The sequence below is a fragment of the Prosopis cineraria genome, unplaced genomic scaffold, assembly GCF_029017545.1.
Source record: "Prosopis cineraria cultivar Desert tree isolate PC_DT_omini unplaced genomic scaffold, ASM2901754v1 PC1, whole genome shotgun sequence".
In the NCBI taxonomy this organism is placed as follows: domain Eukaryota; kingdom Viridiplantae; phylum Streptophyta; class Magnoliopsida; order Fabales; family Fabaceae; genus Prosopis; species Prosopis cineraria.
In genome coordinates, this window is record NW_026555332.1 from 2,626,052 (window position 1) to 2,643,567 (window position 17,516).

General features: G+C 33.9%; 3 protein-coding genes across 6 annotated transcripts; 1 reads left to right on the forward strand and 2 right to left on the reverse strand.

The window, feature by feature from the left end:
• Nucleotides 1–2,627: 2,627 nt before the first annotated feature.
• Nucleotides 2,628–3,998, reverse strand: LOC129305486 (peroxidase 6-like). Its single transcript, XM_054945503.1, has one exon. The coding sequence runs from the start codon at nucleotides 3,828–3,830 to the stop codon at nucleotides 2,835–2,837; it is 996 nt and encodes a 331-aa protein (XP_054801478.1). The 5' UTR covers nucleotides 3,831–3,998; the 3' UTR covers nucleotides 2,628–2,834.
• Nucleotides 3,999–6,267: 2,269 nt separating this feature from the next.
• Nucleotides 6,268–12,906, forward strand: LOC129322597 (acyl-CoA-binding domain-containing protein 4). Of its 2 annotated transcripts, XM_054968900.1 has the most exons (15): nucleotides 6,268–6,538; nucleotides 7,842–7,946; nucleotides 8,288–8,365; nucleotides 8,443–8,526; nucleotides 8,621–8,667; nucleotides 8,793–8,854; nucleotides 8,935–8,996; nucleotides 9,193–9,332; nucleotides 9,414–9,540; nucleotides 10,023–10,137; nucleotides 10,235–10,323; nucleotides 11,017–11,100; nucleotides 11,851–12,171; nucleotides 12,257–12,316; nucleotides 12,404–12,906. In XM_054968900.1, exons 2-15 carry the CDS (start codon nucleotides 7,857–7,859, stop codon nucleotides 12,572–12,574), a joined length of 1,530 nt encoding a protein of 509 aa, XP_054824875.1. In that variant the 5' UTR covers nucleotides 6,268–6,538; nucleotides 7,842–7,856; the 3' UTR covers nucleotides 12,575–12,906. The 2 variants fall into 2 exon arrangements, with proteins under 2 accessions (XP_054824875.1, XP_054824870.1); XM_054968895.1 differs by lacking the exons at nucleotides 6,268–6,538; nucleotides 7,842–7,946; nucleotides 8,288–8,365; nucleotides 8,443–8,526; nucleotides 8,621–8,667 and adding an exon at nucleotides 8,578–8,588 and having other exon boundaries at nucleotides 8,787–8,854.
• Nucleotides 12,907–13,808: 902 nt separating this feature from the next.
• LOC129289795 (peroxisomal OPC-8:0-CoA ligase 1-like) lies at nucleotides 13,809–16,886 on the reverse strand. Of its 3 annotated transcripts, none has more exons than XM_054926572.1 (5): nucleotides 16,871–16,886; nucleotides 15,108–16,550; nucleotides 14,564–14,631; nucleotides 14,333–14,435; nucleotides 13,809–14,099 (listed from the first exon to the last, which is right to left on the reverse strand). In XM_054926572.1, exons 2-5 carry the CDS (start codon nucleotides 16,539–16,541, stop codon nucleotides 13,974–13,976), a joined length of 1,731 nt encoding a protein of 576 aa, XP_054782547.1. In that variant the 5' UTR covers nucleotides 16,542–16,550; nucleotides 16,871–16,886; the 3' UTR covers nucleotides 13,809–13,973. The 3 variants fall into 3 exon arrangements, with proteins under 3 accessions (XP_054782547.1, XP_054782539.1, XP_054782543.1); XM_054926564.1 differs by lacking the exon at nucleotides 16,871–16,886 and adding an exon at nucleotides 16,637–16,803; XM_054926568.1 differs by lacking the exon at nucleotides 16,871–16,886 and adding an exon at nucleotides 16,708–16,780.
• Nucleotides 16,887–17,516: the final 630 nt, after the last annotated feature.

The window sequence follows — 17,516 nt, forward strand, 5'->3', positions numbered from 1 at the left end:
CTCAATTCTCAAAGCGAAAAGCTCAAAGCACTCGATCGAGGCACTACGAAATGCATGAGTTTCATATATATAGGAGACTTTAAGTCTAGTTTTTCCTCTTTACAGAAAAAAAATTCAGATTTAAGAATTGGTCATGAGCTTCTTCAACACAATCTATCATACGAGTAAATTTTCTTTTGGAATGATAGATATTAAGAGACATGATCGACTCCGTTAACAGTTTTGTCTATGTCAATCATTTCTCTATATAGTCATTATATAGCTAAATGACGAGTGAGTTGAAATTATAGATAATATAATATTGTAGGATCTTTCTTTTGATATATCACCTACCGCTACGTACAATACTGTTCATCGTCAGAATATGAGAGAAAGGTGGACGTCGGTGTGCTTGTGCTTCTGAGTTCTGTTGAGGCTGGTGATACGTGGTCGTCAATAAATTTCTATTTGTACATGACATTCCCATGTAGTTATAAAACTAAACAAATACCTCTCTTATTAGTAAACTTTTTTTTCCCGGTGGACGTAGATTTTTTTTTTTAATTGCAGGTGGATGTAGAAAATTAATTAATAGTAGATGAGTTGATGATTTGTCATAATTATATATATATATGGAAATAAAAGTGTAATATTAATTTGACACGGATCAATCATTGCAAAAATTAGAATTATGATGGATATATAGTTGTTTCATCTAATTTTAAACCAAAAATGTTCATTTTATAATATATCGAAGCACTTTTAGTAATTTTATTGTCGTTGGTAAATTATTTTTAAAAAATACTTTAAACAATCAAATCATAAAATTTGGAAAAAGACTACGCCTATGAAAGTTGACTTGACAACTAATTAAACGGTAAAAATTAGACAAATCCATATGCATTGAGTCAAAATTATAGAAACTGAATGATTAACTTTATCACAAGAATAAAATACATGATTAATTTACTTAATTTTAATTTGCCTTACTATATTTATTATATCAAAAGACGTGTGACGTGAAAACAATAAGGTTATAAGAGGTTATGAATATGATATCATCAATTTGCCTTCTCTTTTTTTCATTTCTCACAAATATCCTTTTATTGAAATCAATCTTATTCAAGACATAGTTGGGGTATTAGTCAATTTTCCTTTTTTAATCCATAATTTCAAGGAAATAGTTTCCCTACTCATCTCAAGGATGAGCACCATCCTTGGAATGAGATCTGGATCATCCAAATTTTAATATGGATGGTTCATATTTAAAGTATCATTATTATATTATATTTATTTAAATAAAAATTTATAAAATAATTTCAATAATTTTTTTTATTTTTGATATAGTCTAGATTTAATTTAGAGGGTTTAATTTAATATTAAAAGATATACTCTGCACAATTTAGGACTGTATAGAATACATGTGGATAATTAATATATACATCAATTATAAAAATTTTAATATTAACTTGGACCCTGTCAATTAAATCTAGACCATATTAAAAATAAAAAATTTATTGAAATTATTTTATAATTTTTATAATTTTTTCTTTTAATAAATATAATATATAATAATACTTTATACAAATTTAATCTGGACTATCGAGATTAAAGTCTAAATGGTTCAAATTTCATATCAAGAATGAGTATATGATGGTCATCTTTGGGATGAGCATGGAAACTGGACACTTTAATTTCAAAACCTCTATTTGCGATGTGAATGAATAAATGTCATCAAATCATACCTAAAATGGGAGAAATTGCAATAAAGTCTCAAAAGAGGAGAATAATAACAAGTAGATCCCTCACAAAAATTCCTGAAAAATGAATTGCAAATATTGATTATGATAAATATAAACAAGAATTTCAATGATTATAAAATTTAGAATTATAACTAGATTTTTTCTCGTGCATTGCATAGGTTAGAATTAAAAATTTAAAATAAATATAATTGATACCATTAATATAGACACATGTGAGATTGTCATATTTTCGAATGTTCTTCTATTTACCATTTTTTTCTTGGATATTTGATTTGTTAATATTTTATCTTTGTTTCTTGACTCTATAGTTAGTTATAGGTAGGGTTAGAAAATGTGTAATCTTTGACCCTAATTTGGTTGGCTTTTCTAAAATCCCCACATTGAAGGGTCAATTATATTAGATGCATCAAAGTTAAGAGAGGAAGATGTAGTTGATAATCAAATCAAAATTATAAATTGGACTTGGCAACTGACATTTTAAATTGTAAAAAGATACCAAATCAAAATTCAAGAATTGACTTTCAATTGAATCAAAATTATAAAAATTAAGCTGTATCAAATTAAAATTTATAGATTAAATTTAAATAGAGTGAAACCTACATAGATTGAATGATAAATTCTTTTAAGATAAAATACAAGGCGATCAATTTATTTAATTTTGCCTTACTATTTATTAAATCAAAAGACAGATGACCTGACAATGATCAGGTTATTATAATCACTATATATTAAGATACATAGATGTTATGATATTGTCAGTTTTCCTTCTCCGATCCATAGTTTCAGAACCTCTAGCTAGCCTGCTAGCTCGCCACAATGTGAATGTCAAATTATAATAATTCAGATTGTACTTAATATATTAATTAAACATCTCATTTAGTACATCCTCATCGATTCCCAGCACGCACACATGCATGCACCACTTACATACAGTCAACAATAAATTAACAATTTCCAGAAGGAAAAATCTAAAAGAGAAGCCCGGCTAATGAAAATTAGAGAAAAATCAGTTAAATCTGAAAAGATAAAAAACTCGTCATTTCGTTTAATTTTCGATCGGACGATTAATTAATAATTAACCATGGCTTCTCTCTATATCGCTGGAACCATGTTGAATTGGTCACACCTTTGCCTTACTTCACCGTCTTTCCCTGTCTTCACTCCAAACACTTCCAGCTTTTCCATGGCCTTTGTGAAATCCTGAAAGAACGCATTCTCATCTTTCGCGTACTGTTCAACAATCGGCTTCGTCCTCGGATCTCTTCCCAGAAGCGAATCTGAGCTCAGAAGTCCTAATCCATGCAACACGTTCTGGTAATACGCGTTATCAAACTTGCTCGGAGATCTCATGTCGTTGAACGCCGACATCGACGGGTCTTTCGTGTAGTTCGCGCACAGCTTCTTCAATCCTTCCACCAGTTTCGGGTTCATCGTCGGGTCCACCTGGGAGGTTTTACTGAAATGGAAGATCCGGTGAGCGAACTCCTTGCAATGGGTGAATCCGAAGGTGTGGCCGCCGGTGAGAGCCACCATTTCTCGGACTGTGAAGTTCTTCGACGTGAACTTCTTGATGATCTTGTCCATGGTGAAATCCGGCCTTGGCAGAGCAGCTTCGACCTTGGAAGCGTTCGATGAGAGACTGTCTTTACGTCCTAACGGCACAGTGTAAAACGGCCCTCCGACCATCTTGATCAGATCTCGGGTCGATTGCGCGATGATGTCGGCGCAGGAGACGACGCCAGGACAGGTGAGCTCGAGGGCGTTCTTGATCTTGAGGATGAGGTCGAAGGCTTCGGCGGAGAGTGAGAGGTTGAGATCGGCGTCGCGCTCGGCCTTCATGTAACCGTTGGAGCTGATGAGGATGGAGGCATCGCAGCCGTCGGTGATGCAGTCGTGGAAGAAGAGGCGGAGGACGCCGGGGGCGGTGGATGGAGTGGTGGATTGTTTGGAGTACACAAGTTCTGCGACGGTTTGCTGGAATTTAGGGCATGTCGTCTTGTAATAATCAAGAGAAAGGTGATCGGGTGAAGCTGATGATGAGAAAGGAATGGTAATGAGGAAGGAGAGGAAAAGAAGCGGGAAAGCCATGGAAGATATATTCTAGGGTTTCTGTGAAAGGAAGACACAGAAATGAGAGAGAGAGGGATATCATAAGAGGAAGAAGAAGATGGTGAATGATAAGAATGGAACAAGCTTCTTGCTTCTTCCTCTTTGGGGTTAGTTTCAGAAGCCAATGATGAGAAGCAAGAGAGGAAGGGAGGGGAAGGGAATTAGATCAGAAAATGCGTTTGATTATTCCATAGTGTTGGAGGAGAGGGATTTGAGGGGAGGTTTGTTTGTTTGTTTTTTTTTTTTTGGATTTTTTTTTTTTGCGTTTCATTTTTGAGGAGGATGATTTATGAGATTTTCTTTCTATTTTTGCATGGTCAAACTTTCTCCACAAAAAATCTTTTCCAAATTGTACAGCGTGTTTGTCTTGGATAATTTGAATAACGGAAAATAATCTACAAGTGCCTATAATTTTACTTAATTTTAAATTAAGTCTTTATAATTTATTTTATTTTAATCAAACTCTTATAATTTAATCAATTAAATATGTTAGTCTTTGGTTGTTGAAATTATTTAAGTTTTTTTGAAATGAAATTAAGGACTTCTATATGTTTATTAAAAGAGAATATAATTTTCATAAAAAATTAAGAAAATTATAAATATTACATTAAATAAAATTTTTTTGCCTAAAAATAATAAATCAAATTTTTAATAATTTTTAAAGTATTTTTATTTTGAAAAGTCAATCATTCATTAATAATTTTAATCTAAGAAACTAACATATTTAATTGATTAAATTATAAGGATTTAATCACAACAAAAAAAATTACAGAAACTTTGTTCAAATTAAAATTGAAAAAATTCAGAAGGGCATGCAGATTAATTTTTTTTAAATAACATAGCTTAACACGTGTTAATTTGTTGTGGTGTTTGAAGTTGTCCTTTAATCTTGAGGCAGCATCTAAACGTGAAAAAAATTATATCTAGGTGTCATATAAAAAAATTTATCATTAAAAAGTCCCATAAAATTTACAAAATTTATTTTCATGAGACCTTTTGATAATAAATTTTTTTTGTAGGGTCTAGATGTAATTTAATGATCCAAAGCATCCAAATAATCCTCTATAGGATACAAATCTATATTTAAAAAAGGGAAGATGACAACAAACCTCCTAAAAATATTAATATTACATTAGGATTTTTAAAGACTTTCAGTACTGAAATAAAATGGCTGAATTTGGGAATGAGATCTTGAATTTTTTTATTAATAATTTTCTTACAAAGTCTTTGTTATTCTTCCTTTCGAAAATTATTATGGAGTACATAATTGTTACATAATACTCTGGTTCCTAGACGCAGAACCTAGTTGGGAGGTTTTGATCTTAAACATAAGATATATCAATTTTTTTTATCTCCCATACTAATTATATTTTAATCAAACTATATCCATAGTTAGATTATTGTATGATATATAAGTTATGTTAATAATCCTCTAATATAAATGATTAAAAAGCAGAGATATTTTTTCTAAAACAAAGTAGCATACAATTTTCTACAAATAATTAGCCTAAATTTTCTTTGTCTTTTTTATTCTATTATTCGCCGTCTTGAAAAACTTTGGATATTAACATCTTTAGTTCAAACTAATTTAAACCGAACCTATCATTTTATAGGACCATTATTACTAGCAAGTAATTTATGAATGTCTCAAAAACATCATTGGCCTTGTATTAGGAATCACAAGAAATAATTTTAATTATAATTATATAAGGATTAAAGAGAGTATTGTATAATTATTGTATAGAAAAAAATATAAATACTTATATACTTGACAACAAAAGCATAACATAATCAAGGCCTTTATAATTTCATTATCTTATTTAATATTTACTCCTTGTTCAATATTATAATACAATTTTTTAAATTATTATATTAAAAAATATAAGGGATTTTATGTTTTTCAAGATACAATTAATAATTTTTTTCAAATACTTTCAATTATAAGTATAATTAATAAAAAACTTTAACTATTAAATAAGAGAAAATATAAAAATATAATTTTAAAAATAATTAATTTATTTATTGTAATGTGACATAATTAAAAGTGCTTTATATAAATGAATGGAGGATGATATTGGATAAGAAACAAGAAACTCTTTTAATATATACTTCTTTTGTCTTATTTATATGATCTTTTAAAAGTAAATTTTAATTCAAAATATAAGAATACATTATAATAATTAAATTATTTTTTAAATTTTATCTTTTTTGATTGGTGCAAAAGTATTTATTTTAGTTATATCATGATTTAAAATCAAAGATAAAAATAAAAATATATATTATTTTTTACAATATAAAAAAATAATTTTTTAACTAGATATAAAAAGAAGTGTCTGTAATAAAAAAACACAAAGTACATATTATTATCATTTTTTCTTTTGGGCCAATAAACAACCTGTATTATTGAACGTATTGATCTCGTTGATTTCTGCGCGCACTCAGGTTCAACGGACAGCTTAGACACCATTTCGGTACACCATCGGCGTCTGTAGCTGTTCGCCTGGTCTTGTCCAAATCCACCCCACTACGCTCTTGCCTTTTTGGTGAGAGATCTTGACGGTGGTTCTTGATTCTTTGCTTGAGTTGGGGATTTGCCACCGGCCAATCTCTTCCCATTTCCGGTGCAGATCCAAATCTGCTCCTGACTTCGCAAGATCTTACGTTTCTTCCACTGCTCCGATAATCAGGTTCCTCTACTTTTTTTCCCGTATAATTATGAGTTTCTTCTTCATACGCTGTCTTTGTTGGTGAGAAAAATTCTGCTCTTTTGCTAGAGTGAGATGGGAAGCGTGTAATTTTGAGGATCCATGTTAATGTAAAGTGACTTTTATCATAAGAGAGTTGGAACATTTCCGTGGTGGGTTTGATTTGGAAGCAGATTTGCAATCGCTGAAACTTCAGGTTGCTATTAGCTGTGCCAATGCTTTGTCAAATAGTTGACTCAAATGATCAAATTTAGATCAATAATTTGAACTACTTGGGTTAGAGAAATTTACTAGGATTCCTAATTTTCTGAAATTTTGTTATATTTGAAATTCTTCATAATTTATAGTGTCAGAGCTGACTATCTAGAACTGATGCAACTTGAAAGACAGGCTTCTACGTAGGGATCCAAAATGAAGTTCATGGAATGAGTACATGAGGACAGTCCTTTTGTTTAGTACCTTTCTCCCCAATACATAATTTAAAAAATTACTATTGTCCGGTTTTGAGCTCTGAGAAATTAGAGGAAGCAAAGTTTACGCTGTATGTCCCAATTAAACTGTTCAAAAGCTTAATTTGTCTTATGACAAGCGCAGTAGTAGATTTGCATTTCTAATTTTTGTGGAAACAGTAGTTGTCTCTGGACATGTATTCCTTGTCTACGCATCTAATATGTGAGTTCTGAAAAACCGTTAGAATTCTTAAATGCCTAACAGTTTCTATCTTCAGCACATTGTAAGCCTTATTATCATTATGCTGATTGGACAAAATTCAGCAAAATCAATTCTATACCTTGGGGCTTGTAATGAGATTTTTTACTGGCATCTAGCTTTTTCCATAATATCATTTGTCCTTATTTTTAAATGTTATTTGGACATTGCCTTGCCGTCACATAAAATAAATAGATGTGCGAGGTTGCTGAGTCAATCTTTAACATAAGTCATTTGTATTTATTCCTTACCTACCTCTAGAATATTTCATGTCAGCATCCTCATTGTGCCATTGAGATTTTTGTATCCATATAGCAGTGTTGTTTCTTGAGACCGTTCAATTATTTGTTTCATTCTGAGGTTATCCCCTATCTTTTCCAGTCTGGAATCCGTCCACCATCTGTTTATATTATAAATATTTGTTACATTTAGTTTGCTTGTTTCTTTCTTTCTTTTCTTAATATCTGCAAAGACAAGATGCTTGTGACCATTGTCTTGTCTAGTCCTGGTTGATGTGAAAGTTATCATATAATCTCAAATGATACTTGAAGTATTTGTTACTGGGGTAATTGTACAGGAGAACAAGGAACATATGGATATCAACAACTGGCTCAAGGATCTGACATATGATGAGTGGGTAGTAGTCCCCATATCTGGTGCCCGTCCATCTGCTCGCTACAAGGTCTGTGCGTGTGTGTGAGGAATAAGCAATTTACAATGTGAGGAAGTACAGTTTAACCCTGTTGTTTTTCACCTTATTCAGTCTTTTTCCTTTCTTTTGATTTAATAGTCAAAGAATTTTTATTCATGGAAGAAAGCTTGAAAATAATGATGAGTGACAAGTTATACTCCTTGACAAATGCATTTAAAATTAATCGCATTGGATCTTGAACCACCTTAATTTTGCTAATTACATTTAACTGTAAAGGGTCCTCATTCATTCTTGTCTATATATAGCTGAAGTCCCTGCTTACATTGTCCCCAGATACTGAATTTAGTCTATGGTTTGTCTTCTAATTCCAGCAAGCTGCAGCAGTGGTTGATGATAAGCTATACATTTCTGGTGGAAGTCGTAATGGTCGGAATTTATCAGATGTTCAGGTATAGTTTATGCTTGAGACACTTTTCTGAACCTTAGACTCTTTCTATTGCTTCAGGGTTCATGTGGCTATTTGCAGGTTTTTGACCTCAGAAATTTGACATGGTCCAATCTTAAATTAAATCTGATTGCTGATAAAGATAGTGGCAGTAGCTCACTGGAGGTTCTTCCAGTAGCTCACTGGAGGTTCTTCCAGCTTTATATTGTTACATCTGGTCACAATATGATTGCTGATAAAGATAATTAGCTCACTGGAGGTTCTTCCAGCCACATCTGGTCACAATCGCAACTTTTCTATCTCTATGTATATACTTTATATTGTTATTTGTTTTCTGTCACCGATGGATTAAACATGAGTTTCAGTAACTACCTATGCATTTGATTTATTCTGATAGAGGATTGGAATTTATTTGTGATTTTCCAGATCAGGTGGGGGAAGAAACTTCTTCTTCTTGGTGGCAATTTAAAGGATTCTTCTGGCAAATTAATGGGTTTGTGTCTGTGCAATGTTTTTCATAATTAGTGGAAAATGTTTTGTATTGAAACTCAATGTATCGTGGACTTCTTGCAGTTCATTACATTGATCTTGAAACATCCCTGTATGGTGTTATCGAGACTTCAGGAAGTGTTCCAGTAAGTATGTCTCGATAGAAAAGTGTGCTGTGTCTTTAGATGTAGTTAATTTATCAGTTTACTGTAATGTCTCTCTTCTACTTTTCCCGCGAGTTTTGTGTGTGGTATGGTATGAAATTTTCCTTGAACTAGTTAAAAATATTCATATGTACAAGTTTCGCATTTTGACTTTTAAATGTTCTTGATGGATTCCTAGTTAGCTCGAGTGGGGCAGTCGGCCACATTGGTTGGTCCAAGAGTGATATTATTTGGTGGTGAAGACATGAGCAGGAAGTTGTTGAATGATGTCTATGCTCTTGATCTAGAGAGCATGACTTGGGATGTAATAAAGACTACGTAAGCATTTTGTAATTTACTTTCTAAAAGTTGTGTTAAAGTGTTGTGAAATTTCTGCATCACTTTCTTGCATTTCGATAGGCAGACACCTCCAGCTCCTAGATACGATCACGCAGCTGCTATTCATGGAGATCGATATCTTCTAGTTTTTGGTGGTTGCTCTCATTCTGTCTTCTTCAATGATCTTCACGTATTAGACTTGGAAACAGTAAGTGATTTTACTCTGGAAACTTTGTGTTGTAATCATTGAACTAGGCATGAACTTTATCTTACCCTCTTGGGCAATTAATTATATTTATATTGCTTTTTTTAAGACAATATTACATATATTTAGGAGTGAATCACGCATTTACTTGCTGAATACTGATGATCCAGATACGTAGTGTTGTGTATACATGCAACTTTTACTCCTTGCCACTGACCTTGATGTATGTTTTGTGTTTTATCTTGTGCCAGACAGCTTCTGCTATTTATATAGATTTCTTTGCTTAGTTAGCCTTCTGAATTGAAAAGTCTTTCAGGGGTAACATTATGGCTAGGGATTTATTTCAATTATATGGACCGTGTAACCCACGGAAAAAAGTGAAAGAACTTTTTTAATATTATTAAATTTACGTTAGTTAATTGTTAAGTTTATTTCACTATTGCTGCAAAATCTTTCCCTAAGTTCTTCCATTTTATTTGCTTTAGATGGAATGGTCCCTGCCTCAAATTCAAGGTGATTTAGTATCTCCAAGGGCTGGCCATGCTGGTATTACCGTTGATGATAGCTGGGTCATTGTTGGCGGTGGAGATAATAGAAGTGGTAGGTAAATGGAATTGACGTGATCTGTGCATGCTGTTATACTTACTATATTTATGATAATTATCTTTTTAGTATCTGATTAAATATGCCTCAACAGGTTGCCTGGAGACTCTAGAGTTAAACATGTCTAAACTAGTTTGGTCAGTCTTGACCACTGTGAAGCCTAGAAATCCGCTGGCTAGTGAGGTAATTACTTCAAAATCTCTCTGTTTCTTCTCTGGTTGTAATTTCTGGTAATATTGCAGAGAGGACTAGTCAGAATAGCATACTTTTCAAAGTTGATTCCTAGGTTTTTAGGGACTATTTCATTGTGGTTGGAGTATGGTTATAAAAGATCTGTAATTTAGAAATGATGCTTAACCCACTTTAGATGGCCAGGTAATGCATGGCAGTATTCACAGAAAATATATGGTCTAAGACATTTACTTGTAATCTGTCTATGATGTATCTACAAATGAGAGACTGAGAGCCAGTGGAGTTGTGCACTAGTGAAATTAATATGGCAATAATGATATTACCTGAAGTAGTGCTTCGAGAGACTTATTTAATATTACTTGATCAGTAAATCAATGTTCATAAAGGATACACTGACCACATCTATTTCAGTTTGGATTACATTGTATAAGTGACATCTTATCAAATGATAGTTGTATTCTTTTCCCTAACAAATCTCCCCCCAGAGATCTCTTCTTGAGGGGGAAAAAGAGATTGTGATGACTGTTTGAACCTCTGATAGAAGGTTTCATGGTCAAAGATTAAAAGGAAAAAAGCGAGGGTAATCTTTTATATTTGTTATATGTCAAAAATTCATGTCCAATGATGTTAATGCATGGCTTCGTCTATCAATTTGCGTGGATGCTAATGTTTATTTGCGAACAGGGTCTTACTGTCTGCTCAGCATTGATTGATGGAGAGATGTATTTGGTAGCTTTTGGTGGTTATAATGGGAAGTATAGCAATGAGGTATGTTAACTTTTATATGTTTTTTGGTCATTTTTCTACTAGCTATTGAAAAATGACTGTCTTAATGTGTTTATGAAAATTTCAGCATATTCGTTGTTTGAAGCTGTTGATTAGTAACGTTATTTTACTTTATCATTCTTCTCTTCCTGTCATTGCGCTGTAGTACTTCAGGCAAAATTTTGATTTGAATAAATTAATAAGATGAATAAGACCAATTGCCTCTCCTTTTAGTGCAACAGGTCCTTTTGCTACAGGGAGTGGGAGTCTGTCTTGTACATTCTTTGGATTTATATTTCTGTTAGTTGCCTCTCCTTTTAGCAACAGGTCCTGTTCTCTTTAAAATTTAAATTAACATAGGTTATGGTAAGCTTATCTTATTTAGTTATTTCTACCAATTGTGTAAGAGCAGAGATATTGTAAAGAGGAAGAGAAGGAGAAGAGAGAAGAGAATGAAGAATAGATTAATGATTTTCCATTAACGTTTAATTTAATAAATTACTCCTGCCTTTGACTTATATACCACATCTAAGTTCCAGCAAATGATGAGGAAATATTACATATTTAGCAAATATTGTTGCAAACCAAATGAACTAGATTCAATCATTCCCCCTTATCTTTTGCAGATGGGTTCTGGTTTATCTTTTGAACTGATAGTTTTACTTTTAAGCGTGATGTTATCTTATTAAGGCCTTCTATATTGATGTATTGCTATATTGCATTCTATGAATGATGATCCTGTTAATAATATAGGTATTCATCATGAGACCCAAGCCAAGGGATTCCTCGTACCCCAAGATTTTCCAGTCACCAGCTGCTGCTGCTGCAGCAGCTTCTGTTACTGCTGCTTATGCTTTGACTAAGGCTGAGAACTTGGATTTCAAGCAACTGGATGATATAAATGTTAAGCCACCTGAAAATGGTCATCCTATAGAAGATGTCACAGTTAAAATTGAGTCCTTCGAAAAAGAAAAACAGGTGTTGGAATCGTCACTTGCAGAAGCCAAGGCTGAAAATTCCAAGCTCAGAGGCGAGATTGATGAAGTTAATAATACTCATGCTGAGTTGTCCAAGGTATGCAGTATACAGCTTTCATACTGACTTGCCCTATAATTAACCGGCGGTAATAGCATCATTTACCGCTGGAATCTATTTTCAGGAACTCCAGTCAGTTCAGGGACAACTTGTGGCTGAGAGATCTAGATGTTTTACACTTGAGGTATAAAACCATTCCTATTTCTGAATTAAATTAAATTTTGCTGGTTTCTGTGTAGCATTTGATTATTTTGGTAATATTTATTTACAGGCAAAAATTTCTGAGCTGCGAAAGGTGCTGGAATCAACACAGTCTGTGGAAGATGAGGTCCGGGCTCTTCGTAGACAGAAGTCTGCTCTGGACCGAGAGATGGAGCTTGCTTCTGCCAGGCGGCAAAGTTCTGGTGGCGTTTGGCAATGGCTTGGTGGCAGTGAGAAATAAAAAACTACAGAGGCTATTTTTTTTAGCCAGAATGAGGAAGCCTAGCGCCAGGAACCCCACAGGTTTCTTAAAGAAACGTATTACGTGCAGATCATAGCATTTTTCTTAGTACTTACAGATATATCTAGTGTTACCCTTTTAGTATTGAAATCCATGGACCAACTTTGTGACTATTCCGATTTTGAAGGGGCTGAAACTTTCTAGAGTAGATGGCAGACATAGCAGTAATTGCATTTCATTCCATTGGACATGGTATTCTTTTTAGACTGATGATTCTATTAAAATCTTCAGGTTTTACCTTAATCTTCAATGAAGGCCTTATTAGCCTTGTATCTTATTTGCGCACATGTTTATTATACTTGGACTTGGAACTTTCTGCAGCTGAAGCCTTGGTTCTTGAGTAATTTCTGGTTAGAAAATAAGCACAAAAATTGGCCTCCCTGGACATGGAGTTAATCATAACTTGCCACTCTATGACGGAGCGACCTAGCCTGTTCAATAATGTCTCTGAAAGGGTGTTGTTCCTCATTGTTTCGAGAGATTAAATTGATGGCTTCAGCGCTAATCAGTGAAAACTTTGACTCTATAACACTTCTGGTCCAGCAAAGTTGCAACCCACATATCATCCTATACAGCTGCTTGGCGCCACTAGGCAAGTACCACACGCGCATTAAACCCCACAATCCAGTCTGCTCTACTATCTTTGATGACACCACATTTTCCCATACCATCTTGGATTGACCCATCAACATCTAGACCCATCTTTGCTCCTTTTGATCATCATGTTGAACAACTTCTAATTGCTCGACTATGTTGTATACATTTTTTTTACTTCATTGGATATCTTTATTGCACTCCACTAGTAGAATAAGACTGTGGATATTTTTATTGTTTTGTTATAGATAAGGCTTATTTATTTTTAGCTTCTCTTTCGATAACATCTCTTGGATTTTTACAATGAGCAAGACTTAAGTAGGTTTTATATGGTTAATATACTTTTATCAAATCAAATCAAGGCTAGTGAATTTTAATATGTTAATAATATTAATACCGAGAATTTGTTATAGAATAAATATATAAAAGATCAACATGTTTTAATTTAATTGAAAACAAATCTCTTAAATATATTAGGTTAAGTATAAAGTTTTTCAATTTTAAATTAGTAAGTGTTCTATTTTGATAGGAACAAAATTATTAATAACGTACTAAAGTGTTGTAAATACTTACCCTATGATTAATAAATAACAAAATGCTGCACAATAGCAGTTTGTTAGTACAAGTCTAATATCTGTATTTGGATAACCGAAAGAGATTATCATTTTCTAAGTACCATAAAAATTACATACTTTCTCCCGTTATCCACTGAGAACTCAATGGAACATTGGACAGAAGAAGTTGCTCATAACTTGGAAACATGTTTATTTTTGCTGTGTGAAACAAGATCCTTGCGCAAGATTTTACCTGCAGCTGACCTTGGAATAGCATCAATGAAGCTTACCATTCTTATTTTCTTATATGGAGCCACCTGAAAATTTTTCATCCTTGTTATAACTAGGAAAAGAAAGTTAAGATGACCAAATAGGAAAGAGATGAAGCAGGACATAAGTGACTCAGCTTGTTTGGCAAACGTATAGAATTAACTGTTTAAAAATGATTGAAATGCATATTTTCTGAGAGATTGGCTATGCCTAAAACTCGCGACAATCTTTATAGGACAATTTGACCTAACACTGACTGCAAAGCCAAAAGAGGACTGACCTGGCTGTTGACAAATTGAATGACTTGGTCTTCTGTGATCTCAGAACCATCTGCTTTCACCACATATGCCATTGGTATCTGTCCAGTTTCTACATCTTCAATCCTGCAAGTCCGATAATAAAAAATATTCTTCTTCTATCAACATATATATATTTTAATATATTTTCCGCATGTAAAATATCGTAGAGGGAGATGTGAGAAAAAGAAGATAATCGGATAAGGTAAACGCACGGTATAACAGCTGCATCAAAAATATTGGGATGGCTCAGCAGCAAAGCTTCCAGTTCTGCAGGAGCAACCTACCAAACCAAAACAGACCAAATGTAAGTAATAAAATCATGGATGTCACTCTTGAAGTTCTGTTCTCTTAGAGTAATTTACATGCAACCTACTTTCCCCAAGTTTCATCAATTTGTGTTAACAACTTTTTCCTGAAGTTCATGAAACTTGTTCTCACATCCCCTCTTCTAATTTCAATTTTTATAAGCATTAGCTTTTGAGTTAGAGGTTATAAAATCAGGAGCAAGAAAAATGCTACTTTAGGTTCAAATCAAGGTATTGAAAACTGAACTAATTATTGAACCGATTAAGATATTGATTCAAAAGTGCACGGTCAAACTTGCAGTCAAATTGTGCTCAAACTAGTCATGAATCAAGCATTTTATTGAACGGGCCAAGACACCAGTTTAATGGTTTGCTGATTCAACTAATCGAATTAACTCGATTTTCAATACTATGATTCAAACAGAATCTAGAATGAACTTGCTATAATTACCTGATACCCATTGTGTTTGATCATCTCCTTTATTCGTTCAAGTACATAGACAAACCCATTCTCATCGACATAAGCAAGATCACCAGTTTTCAACCACCCTTCTGAATCAAGTGTTGCAGCTGTGGCTGCCATATTTCCCAGATATTCTTTCATGATTGAAGGACTTTTAAGCCACAACTCTCCTTCCTTTCCAGGGGGCAAAGCCTTCCTTGTTTCGACGTCCACAACTTTTGCACAGAAAGTTGGAAGTAGCTTACCGGACGAGCCGGCGCGATCCTTAGCATCTTTGTCAAACACAAAAAATGTTGCTCCGCCACAAGTTTCTGTTAGTCCATAGCCTTGCCTTAGCTCAACCCATGGAAACCTCTTTCTAAACTCTCCAGTTAGTTCCTTACTCAAAGGTGCAGCACCTGAACCTACTCTTTTAAGGCTTGACAAGTCAACCCCAGCTTTGCTTCCATATTTCACAAGAGCAAGAATCACAGGAGGCACTGCTGGTAAGTTATTAACTCTGTACTTGTGAATTGCAAAAAGCATTTCTTTGAAGTCAAATTTCTGCATTATAACTGATGTAACACCCCTACACAACAATCCCAATCCAAAGAACATCAACCCATAAATGTGAAATATTGGGATGAATCCCAAGAACACGTCATTTTGGGATGAAGTTACATCTGCAGACCATACCAGTAAACTTATGATGGATATGATATTAGCATGTGTCAAAACCACACCTTTGCTCATCCCAGTGGTGCCTGAAGAGTACAATATAGCTGCTGTATCTGATTGAACCAATTGAACTTTAGGCAGATCTTCTGGATTATTATCAAGACATCCTTCCATTAACTCTTCAACTGACACCATTAGGCCATCAGACGAACGAATAGTGAGGATGATAGGAACCCCAGTTGGTGTAAGCTTCTTCATCTCCTCAGGTGCTGAAATGGCCAGTTTAGCACCTGAATCTTTCACTTGCTTTGCTATTTCTGATGCTGTGTTAAGAGGATTTGCTGTGGTAAGAATAGCTCCTATTGATAACACGGCAAGGCATAGAGTTGGATACAAAATTGAATTTGGTGCCAGAACAAACACCACATCGCCTTTTCGGATCCCAATACCATGGTATAAACCCGAAGCAAGGGAGTAAGTAGAGCTTCTAAGTTCACCATAGCTTATAGTTTGATTAGTAGAAGAATCAATGAAGGCGGGCTTTTTAGCAGAAAGCTGGTATGCATGAGGAAAGTGTGATAGAACTAGAGTCGCAGTGTCAAGGTCAGGCCTTGAGGGGATTTCATGCTGAGCACTAAGCTTTGCAAGAGAGTGATATATCCCAGTTCTTGAATCATACCCACTCCTTTCATCAACTGAAGCAAGAATTTTGCTCGATTCTTCTTCAATGGCAGACCAAGCAGCTTCCTCCACCGATGATGACATTGTTTTTCCCTGCAAATATCCGCAGATGTGAGGCAAAGTGTGAGTGTGATGAATAACTCATTTATGTTAGCATGGTGTTGATCGTCGGAAAGTACAAGGATTAGCATTGTAAAGCATGTCAATTCTAGGATGGAGACAACACGAACATGAAAATTACATCATGTACGTTTGGTTTTTTTGGGTGTTTTCTATCTGGTGAAGCCGGCGAATTTGGGAGCCAGTGATGAGTGTTGTAGATTAGGGGTATAGGTCATATGCTACAGACATGATGTCTGCTAAGGGATGAAAATGAAAATTGAAATTGAACTTGAATGTTCTTTTATTAATACCAGGATCTGAAGGATATCCGTGTGGAATCGGTCTTCTTTCAATTAATAAATAACTGTTAAATGTCTCTAAATAAAAGTATTGATATACTCATGGTTAGATTAGGTTGAACATAAGAGACTCTATATATCTTCTAAATAAAGGAGAGATTTTTTCAGGGATAATGGCAAATTAATCCAATTCAAATAAGCAAGTGACAAAAGAGCACAACAAGTTGAAATAATTATTTTAATTTTTAAAGGCCCAACAGACTTATGTGAGATTGAATTTTTCACCAAATGGCCAAAATACACCAAATGTAAATGATAACTTCAGAATAACAAATAACTGTTTAATTGAGTCGCTAGACTAGTTTAGAAAATAATTATTTCTTTTTCTCAACACTTACTAAATAAAATTGAGAAATGAAAGTAGTCATTTCCTCCACTATTTTAGTCACTCGCTTGATGAAAGTGATTATTTGCTACCACGAAGTTGTCATTTGCCTTCAAGATTCGAAACTTATGAAATGAAAGCAGTCCCTTATTTTAGCCACTTATTTATTGAAAGGAGTTATTTACTAATATGAAATTGTCATGTATTTTTGGGGACATTAGGGTTCTTTTATGAGAAAAAAATTAATGTCAAATAAGTCCCTAGAGACTTCAA

What these genes read in the sequence shown, in the direction of transcription:
- LOC129305486 (XM_054945503.1), bottom strand. Translation starts at nt 3,830, where the DNA reads ATGGCTTTCCCGCTTCTTTTCCTCTCCTTCCTCATTACCATTCCTTTC.
- LOC129322597 (XM_054968900.1), top strand. Translation starts at nt 7,857, where the DNA reads ATGGATATCAACAACTGGCTCAAGGATCTGACATATGATGAGTGGGTA. An exon ending in TTCTTCTGGCAAATTAATGG is followed by an intron (nt 8,855 to 8,934) that starts GTTTGTGTCTGT and finishes GACTTCTTGCAG; the next exon opens with TTCATTACATTGATCTTGAA. An exon ending in TGGGATGTAATAAAGACTAC is followed by an intron (nt 9,333 to 9,413) that starts GTAAGCATTTTG and finishes GCATTTCGATAG; the next exon opens with GCAGACACCTCCAGCTCCTA.
- LOC129289795 (XM_054926564.1), bottom strand. An exon ending in TCAAACACAATGGGTATCAG is followed by an intron (nt 14,632 to 15,107) that starts GTAATTATAGCA and finishes TTGGTTTGGTAG; the next exon opens with GTTGCTCCTGCAGAACTGGA. An exon ending in TTTGATGCAGCTGTTATACC is followed by an intron (nt 14,436 to 14,563) that starts GTGCGTTTACCT and finishes TCGGACTTGCAG; the next exon opens with GATTGAAGATGTAGAAACTG.